This window comes from Acinonyx jubatus, chromosome A1 (assembly GCF_027475565.1).
Source record: "Acinonyx jubatus isolate Ajub_Pintada_27869175 chromosome A1, VMU_Ajub_asm_v1.0, whole genome shotgun sequence".
Lineage (NCBI taxonomy): Eukaryota > Metazoa > Chordata > Mammalia > Carnivora > Felidae > Acinonyx > Acinonyx jubatus.
Genome location: NC_069380.1, coordinates 65965192 through 65989307, shown reverse-complemented (window position 1 = coordinate 65989307; position 24116 = coordinate 65965192). Strand labels below are relative to the sequence as shown.

General features: G+C 46.5%; 1 protein-coding gene across 4 annotated transcripts in view; it reads left to right on the top strand.

Annotated features, from left to right (window-relative positions):
* Positions 1-24116, top strand: part of ABCC4 (ATP binding cassette subfamily C member 4) — a 370199-nt gene that overhangs the window by 189757 nt on the left and 156326 nt on the right. For all 4 annotated transcript variants that reach the window (XM_053217139.1, XM_027065098.2, XM_053217143.1 and 1 more), the window contains 7 exons: positions 775-864; positions 2163-2326; positions 3676-3801; positions 5009-5258; positions 16038-16139; positions 19768-19857; positions 21186-21377. In XM_053217139.1, coding sequence (XP_053073114.1) covers positions 775-864; positions 2163-2326; positions 3676-3801; positions 5009-5258; positions 16038-16139; positions 19768-19857; positions 21186-21377 — 1014 coding nt within the window. The remainder of the gene's footprint in view (positions 1-774; positions 865-2162; positions 2327-3675; positions 3802-5008; positions 5259-16037; positions 16140-19767; positions 19858-21185; positions 21378-24116) is intronic.

The following is a 24116-nucleotide window of genomic DNA, read 5'->3' as shown; positions in this document are numbered from 1 at the left end:
CATTTCTCTTCCCTGACTGCATGCTGTTCCTTCCAGTCACAGTGTTCTTCCCTTCTCTCCATAGTTTCTCCTCCCCATTGTCCAGGGTCTGTCCTGCCCACAGTGTCACTCAATGGAAACTGTCACCAGTTCCCTGTGCTGCTGTCATTACTGTCCATTTCACGCTTGAATTACCGGTGCTTGTCCATATCACGTCCTATCTCTAAACAGGGAACACGCCTCCTCAGTCACCCTATCTACTGGAGCACTTGGTGTCCTCCACGTAGTGGATAAAGAGCATCTGGCATCCCACTCATAGGGACCCTGGGGTCTGTCCAGGCAGCATCTGGGCTTATTTACATTTCCAGAACCAGGAGACTTAAGACCCAGACGTTGCATGCAGAATTAAGGACTGGTTCCAGATTTCTAGCTAGTCCATCTCCTAATTTCTGTCCTTAGATAGCCTCTTCACTCTCGTAGAATGTGGCTCAAAATTACTTTAGTTGACTCCTGAGGACATATCCTTCTATACTTGGGGCTTGTCCAAACTCATCAAAACTGGTCTGGGGGAGTTGGCTTCTGCCTCCGTTGCTCTCGTTGATCCTCCAGGGACGTGGCTGCCACTACATTAGTCGAAGGCTGACCCCAGGTCCCTAGAGCCCTGCTGTCACAGGTCATCCTGCTCTCCCGACGTCATGCAAGACCCCATAAAAATACACTCCATGTTCCTAGTTCTCTGAGTGTGGCTTAGTATCACTGTAGGAGTATAATTCTCCATTCCCGTCTCTGTGCCAGGCACTTCGCCTTAGTAACAAGGCCATGGGAAAGACTACTACCGGCCAGATCGTCAATCTGCTGTCCAATGACGTGAACAAGTTTGACCAGGTAAGCTGCCCCTGAGGGGGCCTCTTTCCTTCCCACCCCTTACTCGGTTTAACTTACTGGAGTTTCTGGTGCCGGTTTTGGGTGTAGGCCAGACTTCTGTTGGGGACAAAGACGAGGATACTTTTTATCCGCATCTCATTTCTTCTGTGTGCAACTTAGCTATGATAATATGTGTGGTCCGGCAGGTAAGAGTTCTGTTTGCTTAATGTGTTTACAGCATACTTACTTGAAGACTTCATAAGCAGACAGCAGTGTTCTCGTCCTGCTTGGTTAAAGGGTCCTAATAGTCCTTCAGGAGTGGGGCTTCTGAGCACACTGTGTTGGTATTGCGGAATTGTCTTCCTCCCTCTCTGGATGTTGACCTTCTGCTGGACAGGGATTGTTCTGGGCCTTCTAGAGTGCTTGCTACATAGGAAGTCTTTGATTAAAAAATGCCACATGGGTGATCCCTAGCCAGAAACAAACTGTTCTTCTGTATCCCACCGTGTTGCATTTACATTTACCTTATGAATATATCACACTTTCTGGGGCATCGTAGCTGCTGGTTGGATCTGTATGGCACTAGACCACTTCTCTTTCAATTATGCATTCATCAAACATGAACTAAGGTTCCTATTCAGTTTCAGGGATGAATAAGGCTTAGTTTCTGCCCTGGGGAAGCACAGCCTATCAGGGAGAGAAATGAGCAAGTAATTACTAGAGAGCATGGTAGGTACCGTAATACAGGTTTTTGTGAGGTCCTGGGGAGCCCAAGGGAGGTGGGGCTGAATTTTGTAGTAGAGGAAGTTTGGGGGAACCCTGGGCCCATGCGTGAGGTAGACAGAATTGAAATCTTCCTTCTTTTTTTGGTTTAATTTTTAATGTTTATTTATTTTGAGAGAGTGTGCACGTGCGTGTATACAAGTGGGGGAGGGGCAGAGAGAAGGAGAGAGAATCCCAAGCAGGCTCTGCATCAGAGCAGAGCCTGACACCGGGCTCAAACTCGCGAACTGCGAGATGATGATCTGAGCTGAGATTAAGAGTTGGACGCTTAACGGACTGAGCCACCGGGGCACCCCTTGAGATCTTCCTTCTAGTACTGGTGGTCGTGTTCTCCCTGGATGTCCCTGAAGCCTTCCCTGTGTCCTGGAACAGCTTCATCTGGGGCGGATACTTGGGATCTTGGCGTTAGCAGGTTTAAAACCCACTGTGATCATTTCTGTGTAGGTTCCTGACTGTTCTTTGAGAGCAGATTGTTTCTGTCCTCACTGGTTTTGTGTTTCTGTAGTCCTAAGAAAGCTTTGTCTTTTTCTTTTAAGGTGACCATATTCTTACACTTTCTGTGGGTAGGGCCACTGCAGGCCATAGCAGTGACTGCCTTGCTCTGGATGGAAATAGGAATATCCTGTCTGGCCGGGATGGCAGTTCTAATTATTCTTCTGCCCTTGCAAAGCTGCATCGGGAAGTTGTTTTCATCACTCCGGTAAGAGAAACACTGGTTCAAAAAATAGGTAATATGTATTTGTTAATATCCATGGTCTGCTCCATGCTTTTTTTTTTTTTAAGTTTATTTTGAGAGAGAGAGTATGAGAGAGCAGTGGAAGGGGCAGAGAGAGAGGCAGAGAGAATCTCAAGCAGGCTCTGTGCTGTCAGCACAGAGCCCGACTCGGGGCTCGATCTCAGGAACTGTGAGATCATGACCTGAGCCAAGATCAGGAGTTGGATGCTTAATCAGCTGAGCTACCCAGGCACCCCTGGCCCCTGCTTTTGTTCAAAAGCCAAACAAATGTCTTCTGTGATCTCTCCTTTGTGTTGGCTGTTCAGGCTTGGCCAGTGGAGGCTCCAGCTTTAGGCTGGAAAGGTGAAGACATCCACTGGCTCCTCCTGGCCAGCTTTTTGGGCACCGTGCCTTGTAAGTAGTGTCTTCAAGCAAAATTTACATATGATGATGTTATTTAAACATGTATTAAATAATGCGACAATTTAAATGTCTATTTAGAGGCCCAGTTCTGGCTGCGTATATTTTTGTTACGCTTGTGTTAGAGCTGTTTCCAGGTGTGTATGTGCGTGCCTTGTTTATAATTCAGCGTGTCCACTAAATTTTATAAGCTCCCCAAGGGCAACGCCAACCTCAGTTATATCTTTATACGTCCCACAGTCCTAGCAGCATACATGATAGAAAAGTGGCTGGTGATGCAGAGCTTACTGGGGGTGAAGCCGGTGCCAGAGGACTGGGAGAGGGTCACGGTCAAGGTTGTCAGGTGGATGATGAGGAGCTATTTGAAGCGCATTGAGTTCTTCTGTGTCTTTACCGGTGGTGTTTTCTCTATTTGAAACTTTCTTTCCCCTCTTAGCCATGGAGATATATTCTTTATCCTTTGGGTCCTGTTCCAAAACTGCTGGGACTCTGAAGCTTTTCTTGCTCTCCCCCTCACCCAGTAGAATCAACAGCTCTTTCTTTTCTGCTCTGAAGCACTTTGTTACCATGTTATTATACTGCAGCCAACTGTATTATTGTTGTTAGATTCAGGCGCCTTTCCGCCTTCCCTACCCACTCATGACCTCCCAGAACATATGGTTTGTATCTGACTCTCTCTGATGTCTTCCTTAGCCAATGTTGTAAGTTCTCCAAGACTTCTTGAATTGGGATGAATTGTTGACTTCCTAACTGAAGTCTTTTTCCATTTGTATTTTGACTAGGAACTGCCTCTGCTGTCTGGGCAGAGTTGCTGTAGGGAAGCATTTGATCCCTGGTCTCTGACTGTGCCAGCTGCTGATAAGCAAAGTGGGGCTGTGATGGCTGTTATTCATCTCTCACGTCTGTCCCCTTAGGAATAAGACTGCGACTTTCACAGACGTCAGGATCAGGACCATGAATGAAGTTATCACTGGCATAAGAATAATAAAAATGTATGCTTGGGAAAAGTCATTTGCAGACCTTGTCACCAGTTTGAGAAGGTAAAGTTTCTGTGTATTTCACATCACGTTTCTATACTTTTCGATCTCCTGCTTTCACCGAATTGTTTGACAAGTCTCAATGAAGTTTTCACATTAAAATGTGAATTTAGGGGGCACCTGGGTGGCTCAGTCGATTAAGTGTTCGACTTCTGCTCAGGTCACAATCTCACGGCTTGTGAGTTCGAGCCCCACGTTGGGCTCTGTGCTGACAGCTCAGAGCCTGGAGCCTGCTTTGGATTTTGTGTCTCCCTCTCTTTCTGCCCCTCCCCCTCTCACACTCTGTCTCTCTCTCAAAAATAAACATTAAAAAATATTTTTTTTTAAATGTGAACTTAAATACTATACACCCCACCCTGTGCTTCTGCTACTCCAAAAACAAAATTTCAAATGTCTCTTAATACCCCAGATCCCAAACCAGCCATGATGGTAGTATTTGCAAATATGACATTTACACTGACGCTATAATTTGTGCGAATGTAGCACAAATAGGAAAATCGTAGAGATTGGGCCAAACTGTCAGAATCAATATGATTCATTCCAGACAGAGACACAGATCCATGGAAACACTGGTCCTTTTTGTGTGGCTTTACGTTCGTAGAATGTTTTTCAGTCTGTGAGTTAAATATTTGATCAGTTGTGTGCCCCCCGCCCACGGCCCCTCTCTGACAGCCCTGTGCTTCTGTTCCCTCTTGCACTTACTTCATAGGTACGTCTTCCTCTGCTTCGAGTGCACGCAGCTTCGTTCTTCCCTGGCCCCCACCAAGCCCGACCAACCTGGCTCGTCCCCCCAGGTTCCACTCGCACGCGTCTGGCCCCGACTCCACTGTTCTGAGGGAGGCACCTCTTCTCTGTGCACCCACGGGGCCTGCACTCACTGTTTCTGTCCAGTGCACACATTTTGGGTTGCTTAGTCTCTTCTCCTTATGAGTTCATGAGTTCCCGGAGAGGACAGGCTGTGTCTGTCATCAGCAAGGTGCCCAGCACAGGACTTGTAGTCATGCGTGCTTGTTGAGTGAATGTTCAACCTGGTCTGATCGACCCAGAATGTTAACGTGCGACGTTACGCCTCCGTTTAGTTAAGGTGAGCGGAGTGGTTCTGAGCATGTGGTCCTTATGTTGGAGCCTGGAAAGGGGCCACGGGCAACAGGCGCTTGAACAGACGACGTGGACGTTGATGCTTCCTTCAAACCTATATCCTCTTTTCCAGGAAGGAAATTTCCAAGATTCTGAGAAGTTCCTACCTCAGAGGAATGAATTTGGCGTCATTTTTCGTTGCAAGCAAAAACATCGTTTTTGTGACTTTCACCACCTACGTGCTTCTTGGACACGTGATCACAGCCAGCCATGTGTTCGTGGCAGTGACACTGTATGGGGCCGTGCGGTTGACGGTCACCCTTTTTTTTCCTGCGGCCATTGAGAAGGTGTCAGAGGCGGTTGTCAGCATCCAAAGGATCAAGGTTTGGCAACAAATAACCTTGTTTTTAAAAAAAAAATTTTTTTTAACGTTTATTTATCTTGGAGGGAGGGAGGGAGAGAGAGAGAGAGAGTGCGCGCGACAGAGAGAGCGTGAGAAGGGTAGGGGCAGAGACTGAGGGAGACCCAGAATCCGAAGCAGGCTCCAGGCTCCCAGCTGTCAGCACAGAGCCCGACCTCACAAACTGCGAGATCATGACCTGAGCCGAAGTAGGTCGCTCAACCGACTGAGCCACCAGGCGCCCCAATGACAAATAACCTTTTTAAGTTGTAGGTGGATTTTAAGCATAACACCTGATTTCATTTTATTTTTTTTTTTAATTTTTATTATTTAAGTTTTGTTTTGAGAGAGAGTGCAAGTCGGGGGGAGGGGCGGAGAGAGAGGGGGGGGGAGAGAGAGAGAGAGAGAGAGAGAGAGAGAGAGAGAAGAGAGAGAGAAGAGAGAGAGAAGAGAGAGAGCGAGAGAATCCCAAGCAGGCTTCTCCTTGCTGTCCATGCAGAGCCCGACAGGGGGTTGGAACTCATGAACATTGAGATCACGACCTGAGTCGAAATCAGGAGTTGGATGCTAACCCGACCGAGCTACCCAGGTGCCCCGAAACACCTGCTTTTAATTTGGTGTCCTCATGCTGTGGTTTAACTTTCTCAGCAGCCAAGCCCGTAGTCATTCCAGAATTTTGTACGTGTTCCCCTCCCTGTCTTCTTGGGGGTGTGCCCTACAGAGAACTAAGTGGCTGATCATTCATGGGGGCAGTGATAGCAGTGGCACAGGGCCTTTGATCACCTGCAGGGTGATGAAGATGTCTGAGGCAGGAGGAAAGCGAACAGATCTCCTCTCTTGTGCCAACTCAAATGATTCAGTAGCGACAGTATGCAGTTTTGGGGGAAGAAGATTCCTCTCTAGGTCAGGAAGGAAGGAGCTTGCAGAAGGGCCCTGGCTCCTTGGGTGGGGAGATGGCCTCAGCCTCACCGTTACTTCTCCCTGATTGAAGATGGGTTCTATCCCCCATGGATGCCTGCCTTGTGGTCTCTGAGTAAGTCTTTGGACCTCCACCTTTTGTCCCCTGTCCCCCTGTTTACTTGTTTTCCTGCCTCAGCCCATTTCTGGGAAGGTCTTTCAAATATGTCCCCTGCTTCCTACACCCCCCCCCCCCAATACCACTGCCTCCTTTTCCTAATTAGCTGTCCCTACGTTGCCCAGGGCAAATAATATTGCCAAGATGCAGGCCGACTCAGTGGGTGCTCAGGTGTTTGTGTGTTTATAAATAGGTCTAAAATGAAGATAAATACGCTCTGCTGATGGGACCTAGGCACGAACTTGAGTGCCTGGGCTTTACGAAAAACCTAGTTTGTTTTGTTCCTGTTCCTCCACAGTGATGGACGTGTAGTAGTATGTTTCTACTGAAGTTCTATGGCTCTGCGTGTGCCTTTTTTTTTTTTTTTTAGTTTTATCATAAAAGCTGAGATTTTTTTTATGATGAATTAAAAAAAATTTTTTTTAATGTTTATTTTTGAGAGAGGGAGACAGCGTGGGCAGGGGAGGGGCAGAGAGAGAGGAAGACACAGAATCCAAAGCAGGCTCCAGGCTCTGAGCTGTCAGCACAGAGCCCAATGCAGGGCTTGAACCCACGAACTGTGAGATCATGACCTGAGCTGAAGTTGGATGCTTAACCGACTGAGCCACCCAGAAGCCCCAAAGCTGAGATTTTTTATCATGAAATTTCTGTCCTGTAAAAAAATATTACTCATGAGAGAGATCAGTCTTAGGGGGCCAGTTCTGGTTCCCAAGTTTGTCATGCTTCCTCCCAGGGGCTTCCAACAACTTTGTTAAAGTTGTGGCCCATGCATTTCAATAAAATTTCTGTTTTGTAGCGTTTGCATCTTGAAAGAGCACATCTAGGAAGATAGTTTGGCCACAGTGATGTTCTAAGCATACCTAGAACCTTTCCAGATGCCAGCTTCCCATGCACATTTTGCTGTCATTTTGTGACTGTTGCTGCTGCAGCCAGTGCTTAGTGAGGTCCAGGCACATTGTCTCGGGTCATCCTGACAGCAGTTCGTGAGCACTAGTGTCCCCACTTGACCGGTAAGGACACCGTTCCTGCAGCAAGTGAACCAGTGTGCCCATCCTCACACAGCTTGCACACGATGCACTAGGATTCTTCCCAGACCCTGGTTTCTTACCCCTTGTTACGTCACCTCCACTGCCTTCCTAGGACCTTCCGGCATGAGTATTTCCTCACGTGTAGTTTTCATCATCCAGTCTCATTCTGAAGAGACCTACAGGGGTTCCTGCAGAATCAAAATTTTAAGCTCTGGGTTTAAGCTCAACTGGCCCGTGTTTCCCAGCGCACGACCCTCCATTCTGGCCCCGGATGTGGGGGAGGGGAAGGGCTTGTCTCTGTGATGCACCACATTCATATGCGCTTTAGGGTTTTTGCCCATGCTGTTCATCTCAGGGGGTTGCCTTTTTTTCTGTTCTTGATTTAGGTAAATGCTGCTGAGTCCCCCAGCCCCAGCAATCTTCCTCCAGCACTTTTTCTCATGCTGACCTCAGGGTTCCATATTTAAAAAATTTTTTTTAAGTTTATTCATTTTGAGAGAGAGAGAGAGAGACAGATTGAGAGAGAGAGAGAGAGAGAGAGAGAGAGAGAAAGAGAGCAAGAGAGCAAGAGAGTGAGCAGAGAAGGGGCAGAGGGAGAGAGAGAGAATCCCAAGCCCCAGCGTGGGGCTCTATCCCATGACCCCGGGATTATGACCTGAGCCGAAATCAAGAGTCAGGTACTCAACTGACTGAGTCACCCAGGCTCCCCAAGCTTCCATATATATGTGCAAGGCCAGTACCACACCGTTCAGCATCATGGCATGTGGCTGGTTCTGACTCGATAGGACTATACTAAGCCCCCTGACAGCAGATGATATCTGATAGTTCTTTTGCATAGTGGCTGGCCCATGTTGGGCATCTACTGGGCCTCAGATAAATACTGAATTAGTGGAAACAACACTAATTCAGAGTCAGTGTAGACTCTGCTGGCCTGGCTTCTGGCCTGGGCTATTAGGTCTTATAGGTAGTTAGAAGCATCCGTCTTCTTTGGTTAAAAACATTAGTTTTACTGGCCATTGTGTAATAAAGGAAGATGAAAACCATGTGGCTTTATGCTAAAGTGCATCTTGAATCCAAAGGCAATCTAGAGACAGAATGCTCTCTTTGAAGGTCAGTCTTTTCTTTCCTCTTAAGGTCTTCAACTGATTGGGTGAGGCCCACCTACCATCATGGAGGATAATCTGCTTTAAAGCCCACTGATTTAAGTGTCAGTCTCATCTGAAAGGTACTTTCACTGTAACATCCAGACGTGTTTGAGCAAATGACTGTGGCTTAGCCATGTTGACCCATAAAATTAACCATCACACCCACTGGAATCTCCCGTCTCCTCCTTCGAACTCCCCGGATGTGACTTTGTCCTCACTTCCCGTGTGTGTGGGATGGATGTATTCTCCTCCCCGATCTCCAGGCTTCTGAAGACAGGCGCAGTGCCTTGTCCATCTTTGCATTCCTCACCGCACATGCTCAGGAGATGTGTCACTGTATTCTCCACGTCTGTGAGATGCTGCAGGCATCCAGCAGTTGAGTGTTGTTTTGTGATACATAAAATCACATAGCATGAAAGGGATCTTGCAGAAGGTTTTGAAGGAGTTGTATCCAAATATTTGGGTGGGACTTTTGATTGCTTTTCTGCTAAAATGCAGCTGAACTGTGTCTGAGGCTGGAAATTCTTCCCATGGAGATGTGTCCAGTAGCATCAAAGGTATGACTTGCTGAGAACTTTGAATTTTCCTGGGTCTGACTTTGTCAAGCCCCTTTGTGTCCTGATGAAGCATCTTTGATTTGGGCTGAAAGCCCAAGTCTTCTCTCCTCTGTATAAAGTTTCTGGCAGAAAGGTGGGCCTAGGGATTTAGAATTTGTTGAGCAGAAGTTGTTTCCAGTAGAGGTGGGACCAGTGGCCGAGAAGGTTGGTGAGAAAGGGGTGGTTAGCATGGCAAACTGCTTCATGGTGGCTTTGAAGTAATTATTGAAGTATCTTTTTTTCTTTTAGATCTTAGACTTTTTTCCAACCCATATGGTTTCTATAACCCCTTAAGAAATTTAGATCTCAAGTACATCAGAATCACCTGGAGGGCTTATGAAAAGTAACTCATGACAGTTTGGGGACTCTGAGTCTCTGGGTCATGCAGGGCCCGAGGTATCTGTGTCCTAGGCAAGTGTGCCTGTGTTACCTGAAAACATGCCACACGTGGGAAACGTTGCCCCAGCTGTGGGAAAAAGCACACAAAGCCAGAATGTGCTTAGCAAAATGTAAAAGATGTCAGGGTCATGTTAAAACTAAAATCAGTGGACGGGAGAAACTAACCCCTGTCTTGGTTTGTGCTAGACTTTTGGGGGGCCCATTTAGAATTCCTTCAGTCACCCCACAAAGTAACTGAGCACCTACCTCAAGCCTGGGGCTGTGCTAGATGTGTATATACAATGATAAGCAAATGCACAGAAGGCTTGCCTGCTTAGAATTTCTGAAGCATCGAGAGGGAGTTAATGAATGCTCACACAATGACATTCACTGTTAATGTGTGTTTCGTGTCATCAGTCAGTCTTTGGAAGAAAAAGTCCGATGGGATGCCTGGGTGACTCAGTCGGTTAAGTGTCCAACTTCAGCTCAGGTCATGATCTCATGGTCCATGGGTTTGAGCCCCATGTCGGACTCTGTGCTGACAGTTCAGAGCCTGGATGGAGCCTGCTTCTGATTCTGTGTGTCTGTCTCCCCCTCCTCTGCTCATGCTCTATCTCTCAAGAATAAATAAACATTAAATTTTTTTTTCTTTTTTTAAGAAAAAGGCTGAGGTCCTATGAGGTGCTTTGTAGACACCGCTGTAATTTTGGAGGTGGGGCTTCCTGGGAAGGCTGAAGGAGTTCCGTGGAGAGTTACGTGTGTGTGTGTGTGGGGGGTGGGGGAGATAGGAGGCTGATACTCTGCATTTTTGGGGGGATAGTTATGTGGCAGAAGGTCTTATTAGAAAGCGCTTGGTGCACCAGAAGGAGATCCATGTATTTGACGATGAGGGCGCAGAGAGAGGCCTGAGCAGGGGGCAGAGCACCTTATAGACCACAGGAAAGTTTTTTGCTTTTGCAGAGCTCACTCTGGCTGCAGCCCAGGGACCGGATCCGAGGAGGTCGGGGTGGGGATCTAGTGTAGAGCAGGAAGTGTTCAGAGGCTAATGCAGTCCAGGAACCGGGTGATGTGGTTTGGATTAGGCTGAACTAGACGCAGTGAGATTTGAGAGCCACTCAGGAGCACGTACCTGACACAGGTAATAGGCAGTGAATATAATGGACTGATCCAATGTTCACTCCTCTTTCCTTCCCTGCCTCTCAGGTGTTTTGTGCAGTGAGAGGTAAAAATGGCAGCAGGCGAGGAAGAAAAGATGCGCTGAGGACACTCACCAGGTAGTCAGGACTAGGCGAGGTTTGGCTCGTAGAGGGTCAGAAGCTTGGGAGGCGCCCAGAAGTTTGCTGTGACACTGTCTCCTGCAGCCTGGGACTCAGATGATGTTTGGGAGTCCCAGAGGTAAATGCAGCACACCTCTCCACCTTGAAGGTGGCTCTGGGATCCCCAGCCCTGGCGTAAAGCCAAACGTGGGCTGTAGAGTGTATGTCTTCTCTTCCACACACACTTGTCAATTTCCTTTTTTTCCACGTACTGAAAATGAAGGATTTACTACGAAGTTATAGGCCCAAGAAGTTCCTTCTATTTTTCTCTTAGTGACATTGAACGAGTCCAATAGGATTATAAAAGATCTTGTCTTAACTTCAAAGCAGTGAAAGTCTTAACGATGTCTACACCCAGTAAAGTGAGGTTATAGTGTTCACAAAGCTGCTTAGGTTTTTGCCTAGCAGCCACTGTGAAGTCAATCTTGTTGGCTTGAGTTCTGACGGTTGATGCTTTCCCGCATGACCTGTTCTGGGTATGCACTTCATGGCTTTAATGGCAATTTAATGTCAGCTTTTTCATCAGCCTGAGCACTTGAGAAAAATCCAGCCAGCACATCTGGCACCTTTATAAGCCGTTCATGTGTTGAATGGAGCCTCATTTAACCACCGGGAGACTGTGACTGCTTTCTTCACTCAGACCTATTATTTACGGACAAATGCTCAATAGATTTACTTCCTCACTGTGTGCATAGTTTCTCTTTTCTTTCTTTCCTTGAAGGTACAGAATTTCTATTCTAATATGCACATACTGAATTTTGAATTTTATGTCTTGGTAATATGCTTAAGCTAAAATTTGAGTTTTATTCTGTCTAGACAAGATTTATGACACCTACAGCCTTCTGCTTGTTGCCATCTTAACTCATACTGTGTAAGACTGTAGTGATCTAGTCAGTGATTAGATTCACTCGTACCAGCCGTAGAGTCGGGTTCTTTAGGGGTTATCGTGACATGCTGACCCTTTGCTAGCCTCAGTGTGGGGTTTGAGTTGGGCTGTTCGTAAGTCCGTGAACGGCATAGTCTTCTCCCTCGGCATGACTTAATATCCCTTTGGGGATTCAGAAGTAGGGTGGGCAGTGCCAGCTAGGGCCCTTGTGAGCTGGTTCCCAGGAGGATTAGCATTTGAGATGGGTTGGGAAGGAAGGGTTGGTTCAGTACTCAGAGTATCAAGGCGGAGGGCACTTGGGGAGTGTGAACTTAGGTGTTCATGGGTCACTGAAGGGTTTTAAGCATGGTGGACGTTCTCAGAGGTGTTTCAGTGAGATCATGAGGGAGTGTGGGGAGCCTAGGTGGCTCAGCTGGTTAAGCAACTGACTTCGGCTCAGGCCATGATCTCCTGGTTCATGAGTTAAAGCCCTGCGTCAGGGACTCTGCTGTCAGTGTGGAGCCTGCTTCGGATCCTCTGTCCCCTTCTCCTCTGCCTTTGGCCCACTTACGCTCTCTCACTCTCTTAAAAATGAATAAACGTTAAAAAAAATAGGAAGTGGTGTTAGGTTTGACAGTGTTGGGGATGCTGGGGAAGGAATCGGGAGGGTATAGGGAGACAGCAAAAAATTGTGTCGGTGTTGTAAACGATTGGTGGTGAGATTCCGAAATTACGTTGTTTCAAGAGGAATGAAGAATTGGAGGGATGGGAATTGTTGCAGAATAGGCAAGAGTTGCTGTCTGGGTGACTGTGGGGGAGCTGGTGTGGAAGAGAAATCAGGGCCATGCTGGGTTTAAAGCCTGCAAAGGAAGGAGTCCTCAGACCATCGTCTGTCCATTCTGCTTCCCTGTTAGACACGGGCATGGGGCAGAGAGGAGGGTTCTCAGCGAGCCTGGATGAGTGGAAGCATCTGTGAGCAGACCTCGCCTCCCGCAGGCTGCGTCTTTGAGAGAAATGCACAGGAACACGTTTTCCTTTTCCTGCACAGAAGAAACTTTGCATATTCAGCTTTAATCACATTTGTAGCTTTGCAGCAAGATAGACAAGATTTTAATGACTTAAAGAGTGTTTATGGTTTTTAGAGTAGCAGTTGACTTCTGTGTTGTTCTCCTGAAACATTTTCACATGCTTATTTCAGTTGCTTCCTATGTTGGTTAGGATGAGGTTTTGCCCGTGGGTCCTAGAATACCCATGTTAAAGCTGCTTATACAGGTAGTTCATTTTTCTTTCCTGAGCAAACCTTCGTGAGGTTGTGTGCCGGTTTGCTAGCGCTGGGGCCGCAAAGTTGCCACAAACTAGGTGGCTCAGAGCGACAGGAATGTGTTGTTTCACGGTTCTGGAGCCAGAAGTCTGAAATCAGGGTGTCCTCAGGGTCGTGATCCCTCTGAAACCCATAAGGGAGAATCCTTCCTTGCCTTCTCTAGTTTCTCGTGTGGCTGGCACACCTTGGCGTTTCTTGGCTTGTGGTTGCCATCACTGTAATCTCTGTCTTGGTTGTTTCCTACCTGTATGTATCTCTCCTCCTCCTTCTCTTCCTCCTCCTCTTTCCCTCTCCCTCCTCTCCGCCTCCTTCTCTTCCTTCTCCCCACTCCTCCTCCCCACTCTTCCTCCTCCTCCTTCTCCTCCTCTTTGCCTCTTTCCTTCTCCCTCCTCCCCTCCTCCCCACCTCTTCCTCCTCCTCCTTCTCCTTCTCCTCTTTTCCTCTTCCCCCTCCCTCCTCTCCTCCCCACTCCTCCCCACTCCTCCTCCTCTTTGCCTCTTTCCCTCTCCCTCCTCCCCTCCTCTCCACCTCCTTCTCCTCCTTCTCCTTCTCCTCCTCTTTTCCTCTTCCCCCTCCTTCCTCCCCTCTTCTCCGCCTCCCTCCTCCTCCCCATTCCTCCTCCTCCCCATTCCTCCTCCTCCCCATTCCTCTTCCTCCTCCTCCTCCTCCCCATTCCTCCTCCTCCTCCTCACTCCTCCTCCTCTTCCCCACTCCTCCTCCTCTTTTCCTCTTCCCTTCTCCCTCCTTCCCTCCTCTCCTCCTCCTTCTCCTCCTTCTCCTTTTTTCCTCTTCCCCTCTCCCTCCTCCCCTCCTCTCCGCCTCCTTCTCCTCCGCCTCCCCACTCCTCCTCCTTCTCCTCTTTGCCTCTTTCCCTCTCCCTCCTCCCCTCCTCTCCACCTCCTTCTTCTCCTCCTCCCCACTCCTCCTCCTCCTCCCCTCTTCCTCCTCCTCCTCCCCTCTTCCTCCTCTTGTTTTCCTTTAAAGATTTTATTTCTGAGTAATCTCTGTGCCCAATGTGGGACTCAAACTCACAGCCCCAAGACTGAGAGCTGCACGCTCCACTGACTGAGCCAGCCAGGCGCCCCATTGTGTCTTCTTATAAGGACACCAGTCATATTGGATTTAGGGGTCACCCTACTCCAGTATGACCTCACCTGAATCAGCCACATCTGCAATGACCCTATTTGCAAATAAAGTCACATAATTGAGGTAACTGGGGTTATGACTTCATCCTGTCTTTCTGGGAGGGCACGATTCACCCCATAAGAAGTTCCATGGCTAGTATGCTGTTCTGTGGCTTTAGAGGCCCAGACGCTTTCCTTCTTGCTTGTGGCCTTGCCCTGAGAGTCATGGGCCAGAGAGGCTATTTTTTCCGGGAAGCAACCTTATTCCTGCCGGCACCGCTCAGTTGGGTTCGTACCCGAAGAACTGAGCCCCGAACGCCGTGTGGCATAGTTTTTCATACATTTTTTACTTCTTTGTCTCTCATATGTAGTAACATACAAACATGTAGTCTGATTAAGTGGTCTCATGTTACAAGGTCGTGAGGGATGTGGTCACGTATGCATATAACCAGGTTGCCTTGAGGGTTTTTTTTTTTTTTTTTCTCTTTTTTCTTCTTTTCCGAGGGAGGGGACCCTACCACAGCTTTGGCTAAGCTGCCGACTTCCAAGGCCCAAGCCATTGGGTGGAGGAAGGTTCCTGGGCATGATCACTTTCCACTGGCCTAAACTTAATCACCTGATTCTGCATAGCTCTGTGGGAGGCTGGGAAGAGGGGTCCCTTTCCCAGGCTGCCATGCCCTAAAAACCAGGAGTTTGTTTCCACAGAAGAACGAGAGCAAGTTTTGAGGGCCGTTAACAGTTGCTGCCACACATTCAAAGTTTTGGGGGTAGAGGGGTATTGGTTGTTCATTCTGTTTGTACCAGTGTAGCTTTTCCCGTTGAATTATGTCTAGCATTTGCAGAGCAAAACCGAGTTTTCCTGTATATGTGATTGTGTTAGGTTTATAATGGTTAGCATGACTTGGTTCGATTCAAATTGCACCACCTTGCTGCTATCTGGTGTGGACAAGAGCAGGAAGCGTGGAAAAATACCTTCTCCTGCTGTCGAGAGGGTATTTGCTAAGGAGAAAAGACAAGTGATTATGAAGAGATGCTTGTAAAAAAATATATATATATAAATAATATATATATTAAATAAATATATATATACACATATACATATATATATATATTTAAGTAGGCTTCATGCCCAGCGTGGAGCCCAACATGGGGCTTGAACTCATGACCCTGAGATCAGGACCTGAGCTGAGATCAAGAGTCAGATGCTTAACCAACCCGGCGCCCCTAAAAATTTTTTTTTTTTTTTTAGAATGATGACAAGTGACAGCTCATGACAGGAAGGATGCATTGCTGTGATGCTTATGGGGGGAAAAGCAAAGTGTACCCAAGTGCCCAGGGAAAGGGCAAAACAGAGAAATGGACAGAACCACATTTTTCATTCAGAGTCTCTCTGCCATTGGTTCTGTGTTCCCAGCCTGTCTTTTTGCATCAACTCGATTTCTGAAGGCCTGGGGGTGGCCTTCGTCTGGGTGCCCAGTGTCTCACGTGGTGCTTGGCACATGGTGGGATTAGATAAATATTTATGTAATCATTTCCTACCAACTCCCATGTTTACTGTTAGTAACACAGGAGTAAAACCGTGACAATGTCCAGGTTCTAAATGTGTTTGCTGCTCGTAACTATATTTTCTCTTGAGGGAAGAATCAGTATACTTGTTGAGAAGGTTACAGAGTTAGCTTTGTGAACTCAGTGTGTGTGTGTGTGTGTGTGTGTGTGTGTGTGTGTGTGTGTACTGTATTATATAATTACATAGTACATACTGTGTTCTGATGTGAGTCCCCCTTGTAAATACAGTTGGTAAAATGATACATACACAGGCTGCGTAAAATGCTACGTTGCAAATTCCAGGAAAGCAATTATTCTTGCTTATGCTTTGTTCCTACAGCTCAACCAGCCTTTTTCCTTCTTCTGCAGAACTTTCTGTTACTTGATGAGATACCACAGCGTACTCCTCAGCCGCCATCAGACGGTAAAATGATCGTGCATGTGCAAGACTTCACTGCCTTTTGGGATAAGGTAACAAATCCTCCCTTGCAAGATCACAACTGGTGGGATGTAGATTTAATAGAGAATTTTGATTTTTTTTTTTTTTTTACACACCATATAAAATGTGACTTGCATTGTTTCCTTGAAAGTATATTATAAACATTCTCAAAATCAGGAATAAGGTTTGTAGTTAATGGGGATTAAGTATAAAATCAGCCCAAGGCATACGACATGTTCTTTGTCCCATTGTTAGGAGAACTTTCCAAGTATGATCACATTGTTTTCGGTGATAAGTTTGCAATGTCCCCATTTACAGGATTGAGCAGACAAGTGATACGGTCCGGAATGGGTTAGCTAACACGTACATTACAAGCTGTTACAGAGGAGAGACTGGGAAATCAGTGTACGTTTTTTACCCTGACGCTATCAGACCATCTCCTTACATATGGAGTGAGGCCCATGATGTGGATATTTCCTGTAGGGTAGTGTGAGGGCTCCTGTTCTAAGCTTCTGGAAGGTGCTGGCTACTTTGGGGGCAGGCAGGGGCAGGGAGGAGGCAGCTGGTGAGCACAGTAAGTGCCAGTGATTCCCAGCTTCAGGGTTCTGTGTGGGAAGCTGACAGGTAGGACAGGTGAGGTCACGAAGGTTTTCTGACACTTGGTTGATTTAGGACATTTAGGCAAATGGGAAAAACCCTTCCTACCTTACTGCAGCGGATTCCCTCCTGCTTGGTAATTCTCCACTGGTGCACTTGAAGCACTTGTAGAAAGCTCTGTTCCAGTTCCCTTCTGTGAGTGCTGGGGAGTTAGGTAGTGCACTGAGATAGTTACCACACACCCTGTATGATGACCCATCACCACCTTTCTTTTGTACGAACCGTGCAACACTGTAAAATGAGCACTTTTGTTCTTCTTCCCAGAACTTAATCACTTGTTCCCAGACTTTTCCTGCAGCTTTTGCGTTGTAGCACAGAACACCCCCATCCTGTTGTCCTGCCCTTGTCTGGGGAAGGACTGTGCCTCTCACTGGGGGTGATTAGGGGCCCTAGGGTGAGGGAGGGGCACAGACATTGGGGATTTGGGAAGGAAGCTAAGGCCACCGGGCTGGGAGGCAGAAGGATGTGGGTTTTCGAACCACCCACTAGACAGCTGGGTGGGTAGGTGGGCAAAGGTCTTCACCCCCACCTGGTTTCATTCATGAAAGGAATGCGCTCGGTTTCAGTGTCTGAGCTTGGAAGTGTATGGTCCGGTGGGAGCATCTAAATCGCCGCGGGGCAGGGATTTTCATCCTGTGGTTCACTGCTATGTCCCCAGGGCCTACCCCACGGCTGGGCTGGCGCATTGCATCGGCCTCTACTGAGCCCCAGGGCAAGGGGGCCTGAGCACCCCTGAACTGTCACATGCTGCCCCCTTCTGGTCACGCTCGAGCAATGCCTGACCCTGGAGTCTGGGCCAGGAAGCAGCAACTTGTCTGGCGCTAACAGGAAGCTCTGAGGTGCAGGGAACGGGAAGCCAGTGTCGTTCTGTGGCTTCTTACTTTGTCGATGTAACTGAGTTAAAAAAAAAAAAATGTAGTCAAGTAGGAACTAGTTCGTTGTTAGACATGAAGAGAGGAGTGGAAAAGCTTAAAAGTTTCTATGTATTGAAATCCACCTTAATGACAGTTTTTATAATTCGATAGAATCTGGGGCTGGTTTTTTTGGTGTGCATGCGTGCTTAAATGTAATTATCCTGGTTTTAGTATGTACCCATTTTATGGCCAATTATTCCAGAGAAGGTTTTCATTTTGAAGATCACACAGACCTTTTATTTCTCCTGCTGTGCCTTTAGCCTTTCTGCCTTGTGTTAACTGTGTGTACACATTCCCAGCGTAGAGAGAGGTCACGCAGCAGCCCAGCTCTGCACCTGTGCGTGGGAAAGTTCGCTCAGCTGCTTTTGGCTATCCGTGGCTTAGATTCTTCCTCCCATCATCCCTCGTAGTTGAACTTGCAGGGAATGTTCTGAACAGAAGCTCTGTACGTTTCTCTGCCCTTCACGTATCTATCTGGAGGTTTGTCTTTGAGGAACCCTTTTTTAGAAATGTAGAAGGTAGCAGTGCCTTAGATCAACTCACGGTCAGTTTCCTGTGATCGTGGGAGGGCATTCCCCCAACTGTGTTTGCAGAACACTAACCCCTTACAAGCCTTCTTCAGAAAGGGTTTGGGACTCACACACATTCACGAGATCCTCAGTCCTGGGGACATGCATGGTCAGGACTCCCAGAAGCATCCCACGGGGAAATGAGGCAGAGATTGTAACAGTGGGAACGAAGCCCACAGTGTCAGCACAGGAGCTCAACACAGGGCTCGAACCATGAGATCATGACCTGAGCCAGAACCAACAGTCAGACGTTTAACTGACTGAACCACCCAGGCGCCCCATTTATTGAGAGTTTTCTTAACACTAAATCTCCTTATTGTAGAATTTATAGAATGTTTAGGAATACAACTTCTGATTAGCATGATTTTTGCTTTATCCTTTTCCGTTGTGTTGGATTCTGTGCTGTAGTGCACGCCTCCATGTGGTTTTTTTTTTTGTTGTTTTTTTTTTGTTTTTTTTTTTTTGTTTTTTTTACAGTAGAAGTACTTTGTTGTACCTGTTTACTAGGACAGGTAATGCATGGTACAGGTAGAAGACAGACTATTTCTCTGGTGTGATACCATATACTAACTTACTTGTTATTTTTGTTGGTGTTAAATTTGAGCTCTGATTACAGCCTTGACCACCACGCACAGGAGCCTTTTTGCCAAGAGTGATCTTACAATGCCAAGTGCCTTCTTGCTTTGTGAGCATTACTCAGATTCCTTCCTTATTAAATGAGAATGGAGAGGTTACGGGAGATTTCCAGTTACTTAGTAGCAAAGGGCCTGGCATGCGGTGTACTTATACTGCCACCTTGTGGGGGTTAATGGAATAGACGATTAAAACAAAGGTTCATAATGTAAAACTTGAAAACTTCCTATACTGAATATTCTGTTAACTGTATTCTTTTAATATTAGTGTGCACCAAGAAGTTTTCATTTCAGAAGGGTGCCTTATCATTTCTACAACTTAAATTCCGTGGGTGTCTAGAACTGGGTTCACATGCAAATCTGCTAAGAGAACAGGCCTTCTGAAAAGCAGCTAAGCCCCAAAGAACTATAGTTGAGGGGTGCCTGGGTGGCTCAGTCGGTTGAGCATCCAACTTTTGATTTTGGTTCAGGTGATGATCTCACAGTGTGTGAGATCAAGCCCTGGGTTGGGCTCTGCGCTGACAGTGTGGAGCCTGCTTGGGATTCTCTGTCCCTTTCTCTCTCTGCCCCTCCCCCTTTGCACTCTCTCTCAAAGTAAATAAACATTAAAACATATAGGTATATATATATTTATATTCTTATATTTATATTATATTTATTTTTATATTTATATATGTGTGTGTGTATATATATGTATATACGTATACACACATGTATATGTAGAGAGAGAGAGTGTGAAAGGGACTCCAGCACATGGTATCTTCAGATAGGAAGGGGGAGAGATGTGGGTTATGTTCACATACCAGTGACTATTACAGTATTTTCTTTTTGAGGTAATTTGTGTTACTTTATTGAAATGTGCCTATTTTTGTGAACTTGAATTTGTAGGCATCAGAAACCCCAACCCTACAAGGCCTTTCCTTTACGGTCAGACCCGGGGAATTGTTAGCTGTGGTCGGACCTGTGGGAGCAGGAAAGGTAAGTCATAGTGCCTTTTGACAGCTCGCTGCCATGCCACATCCCATATTAAATTCTTGGGGTTGGGCTGTGTGTAACACAAGTTTGACTGGGTATATCCAGAATGGCATTTCTCAAAATGTGTTCCATGGAGCATTGGTTCTGCAAGAAGGTCGCACGGCCGCATCAATCTGGATCGTGTGGTTGTGTTTTTCTTGGTGCTTCAAGTGGCACATTTTGGAAATGCTTATCTGGAAGATGGTTGTCTCCGTGAAGGAAATTCCTTACGTGACTGCTATTCGGGATGGAATGACTAAGAAAACGGATTCTTCTTTTTGTCAGAGCAAATTCTACAGGAGGTCTTGGGGTTGTAAAAGGCTCTTCTGGGAAGCTTTAAACATTTCCTTATGTGGCTTACCCAAGTCACGTCCGCGCACAGTGGTGAACGTATGGCCACGTGCATGGCACTGTGCTAAGAACAAAAGACACAGATGTAAGAAGGCTTGGGCTGATTGCCCTCTAGAAACACCCAGGTCCTGGGGCAAGACAGGTACGTGAAAGGATGATTTCGGCTCAGTTCTGAGCATTCTGTTAGTGGTAGGCACAGAGCCACCACGTCCGTATGTCGTGAAAGACTTGAAGGAGGTGTGTGTGTGCACTTAGCCCTGTGCATCTGAAACAATAGAATAGGGAATGCTACGTGTAGGATGAATAAATGATCGAGCCGTCATTTGATGGGTTTTTGCTTTTTGGTAACCTGACCCCCTTCAGAGTCCCTTTAATCTTTCCTGACGCATCGGATAGATTATTTACACACAGCTTTTCAGAAACGAGGATAGCCGGATGCAGGACCACCTGCAAACCTCAGACAGAGGAAGTGTGTATTATGCCAGCCTCCCCTGTTGGGAATGGCCAGCAGTCTGTCTTTGAGCACAGCATTTCATTTGGGGGGAAACGCACTCGGGCAGAGCAGGCTGGTATCCTCTATTTTGTTAGCATTCAAATTTGATTTTAAATTTGTAAAAAATACGTATTTATTTTTGGGAGAGGGGAACAGAGGATACCCTGCGGGCTCTGCGCTGACAGGTTGACAGCAGTGAGCCTGACATGGGACTCGAACTCAAGGACTGCGAGAGTTCAGCCGCTTAACTGACTGGGCCACCCAGGTGCCCTCCGAGCATTCACATTTTTTATTGCACCTTCCAGGGCTGTACTTGAGTCTGTTTTAAGTGGAAGCGCTCTGATGTGTATCAGACCCCGGGGCTGGGGGAGGTGGGATTGGGAATAGCAGCGGCTTGTCTGTGCCCAGTGCTGCTGGCACACACTTGCTTGTTTCCAATCTGTTTCAGTCGTCGCTGTTAAGTGCCCTGCTGGGGGAGCTGCCCCGGAGCCAGGGGCTGGTCAGCGTGCACGGAAGAATCGCCTATGTTTCTCAGCAGCCCTGGGTGTTTGCAGGAACTGTGAGGAGTAATATTTTATTTGGGAAGAAGTATGAAAAGGAACGATACGAGAAAGTCATAAAGGCTTGCGCTTTGAGAAAGGTAAGGACTTTTGAGTTACACACGTTTGAATTTCAAGTAATAATAGTGTTGATTGAAATGACAAGGTTGAGTTCCTTTTTTTTTTTTGAAAGCTCTTTGGACATTATCTAATATTTCAAGCTGGTCTTGTGGGCAGACACACCACATGTAACTGCACAGAGGCACTGCTGTTTTAATCCTGATGTCATGAGGATCACAGGATGCTTCTCTTGTTTTGTGAAGTTTTATTCACTTTGCACTTTTTAAATGGACAGTTATAAAAAAAAAAAGAGTAGCGTAAAGAGCCCTCATGTACCCATCCCCCAGCTTTAACCATGCTCTCTGCTGGGGGAGGAGGAGTAAGGCTGACCATTCCCCCTGCCCTCTGCCAGCCTCACCCACACCCCGAATTATTCTGATGCAGAACGTAGCCCTCCTGTAGTTTGTCTGCACGTGTTTCCTTCATTATCTCTAAAAGATAAGAAGTCCTCTGAAAAGAAACCATGTTATCACCCTTGAAAAGTGACCACAGGTCCTTAATATCATCACTGTCCTAGTCCACGTGTACATTTCGTTAATTATCTCAGCAGGAAATCTGGCCAGCCATTGGTTTGAGTCAGACCCCACGTCAGGTCTGTACTTTGCTCTTGGCTGATTTATATCTGGGGTCCCTTTCAGTCTCTAGGTTTCCTCTCCACTTGATTTTTAACTTGCGATTTATTATTTTAAGAAAAGGAAATGTTTTCAAATTTATTTTGAATACTACATCATTGTTTTTGCAGAAAATGGCGAGATGAAATGTTGAACTGTACTTGGGATTTAAATAAAATTGAAGAATGAATGATAAAAACTGAACTTACTTGATAGGACAGTATAATTTAGCAAAAAGGAAAACAAAACGGTCCATAGTGATAAATATTATGTGACTCCCTTTGGGTTATAAAAATCAGTGGATAATGGCGATAAAGGGCTCTCCCTGGGGTCTGCTCGATGCAGGCTGGACATCCGACTGTTCTTTTATACTGTGTGGAAAAGGCCAGGACAGACTTTTAAAGGTATGGAATTGAAGGCTCCCAGCCAGTGTAGTGAGGAAATAGTAATTTTGCTTGAACAATGGCTTGAACATGATAGATTTTATCAGGCGAGTAGCATTTTATGATGTGGACAAAACATAATTGCTTGTTTAATGGGCTTCTATTTCTTTCCCCTGGGTCATTGTTAATGAGAGATTATGTGTTTTCAGAAATGACATCAGGTTAGCAGTGGTGAGCGAGATTTTTGTTCAATGGTGTATACTGTGTAAGGAGAGGGAGAAAGCAGTGGTGATAACTGCCATTTATTTGGAGTCCACATGCTAATCACTTTTTTGCCTGTCGTGCATGCGCACACACACCCATCCGCCCACCCACCCACCCACGCACACACACATACCAGTTTTTAATCTTTTACCAGTGCTTTTGATGGCATGCACCACCCTCATTTTATAGTTGCTAGAACTGAGGCTTATAGAGATGAAACAATTCACGTAAACATCTGCAGCTCAAGTTGAGATTTTTCATGACCCCAGATTCCATGCTTCAGGTTCAGATTTTTCATGACCACAGATTCCATGCTTCACGGGGCCATGATGCCTCCCAGCAGAGGGAGTTTATAAGGAAGAGCGATTTTTAAAGTTGGGTAATTGAGGTGGAGGCCAGTACTGACACCGGTGAGAAGCCAGACGCCGAGAGGCAGTGGCCCCAGTAGCCCACCTGCAAGCCTGGTGGGTGAGGGTAGGACGTCAGCTCCACTCCAGGAACGGTGTTGTGGAGCATTTAGAAAAATGGGGATGATGCAGCAGTTAACATCCAGAGCTGGATTCGAGGACGTCAACTTTGAGCATACAACAGGCATGTACACAGAGGAGCAACAGTTAATTCAGATATAACTGGAGAAGTTCCTTAGGCAGACAGTCATCAAGTACTTGTGGACGTGGCATGTGATACCACGAGGGTGAGTCTCCTCAACGCGATGACTGCCGGGAGCGAGGGGCCGAAGAGGCCACTGTGTGGTCCACGTACCTTGACGTTGTGCACGTGTGAAGATTACAACCCTAACTGTGTACCAGGAGCTGAAGTTTTCCTTCTCATATTTACACCACTGCCTTTTCAGCTCATAAACTACTAGGTAACCTTGTTTGACATAACTACTATTTAATTTAATTTATATTTTCTATATTTTATTTATTTATTTATTTATTTATTTATTTATTTATTTATTTATTTTGAGAGAGAGAGACAGAGAGAGAGAGAGAGAGAGAGAGAGAATACACGTGCAAGTTATCAAAAGGCAGAGAGAGGGAGAGGGAAAGAGGAGCGGGGCTCACCTGGGCTCTGGCTCACCCAAAGCAGAGTTCATGCTCACCCAGTGTGGGTCTCGAACTCAGGAACCATGAGATCATGACCTGAGCTGAACGAAGTCAGATATTTAACTGATTGAGCCACCTAGGTGCCCAATGTAACTACCCTTTAAATGATTTAAATAGAGGTGCTGTGAGTGTCCAGGAAGAAGGATTTTTAAGAGTAATAGAAAAGTACTGAAATTCTGTGTGGCCAAGAACATTCAGACAGATACGTATGTGCTCCAATCAGGAACAGCGTTTTCACATAAGATAGAAAAGGAAAAGTTTTTGCCTTAACTTGCCTCCTTCAACACTGAGCCAGTTGTAAATGCTATGTTTAACTCTTGGCCCCTAACACGAGAAATTATATTCCATTGCCA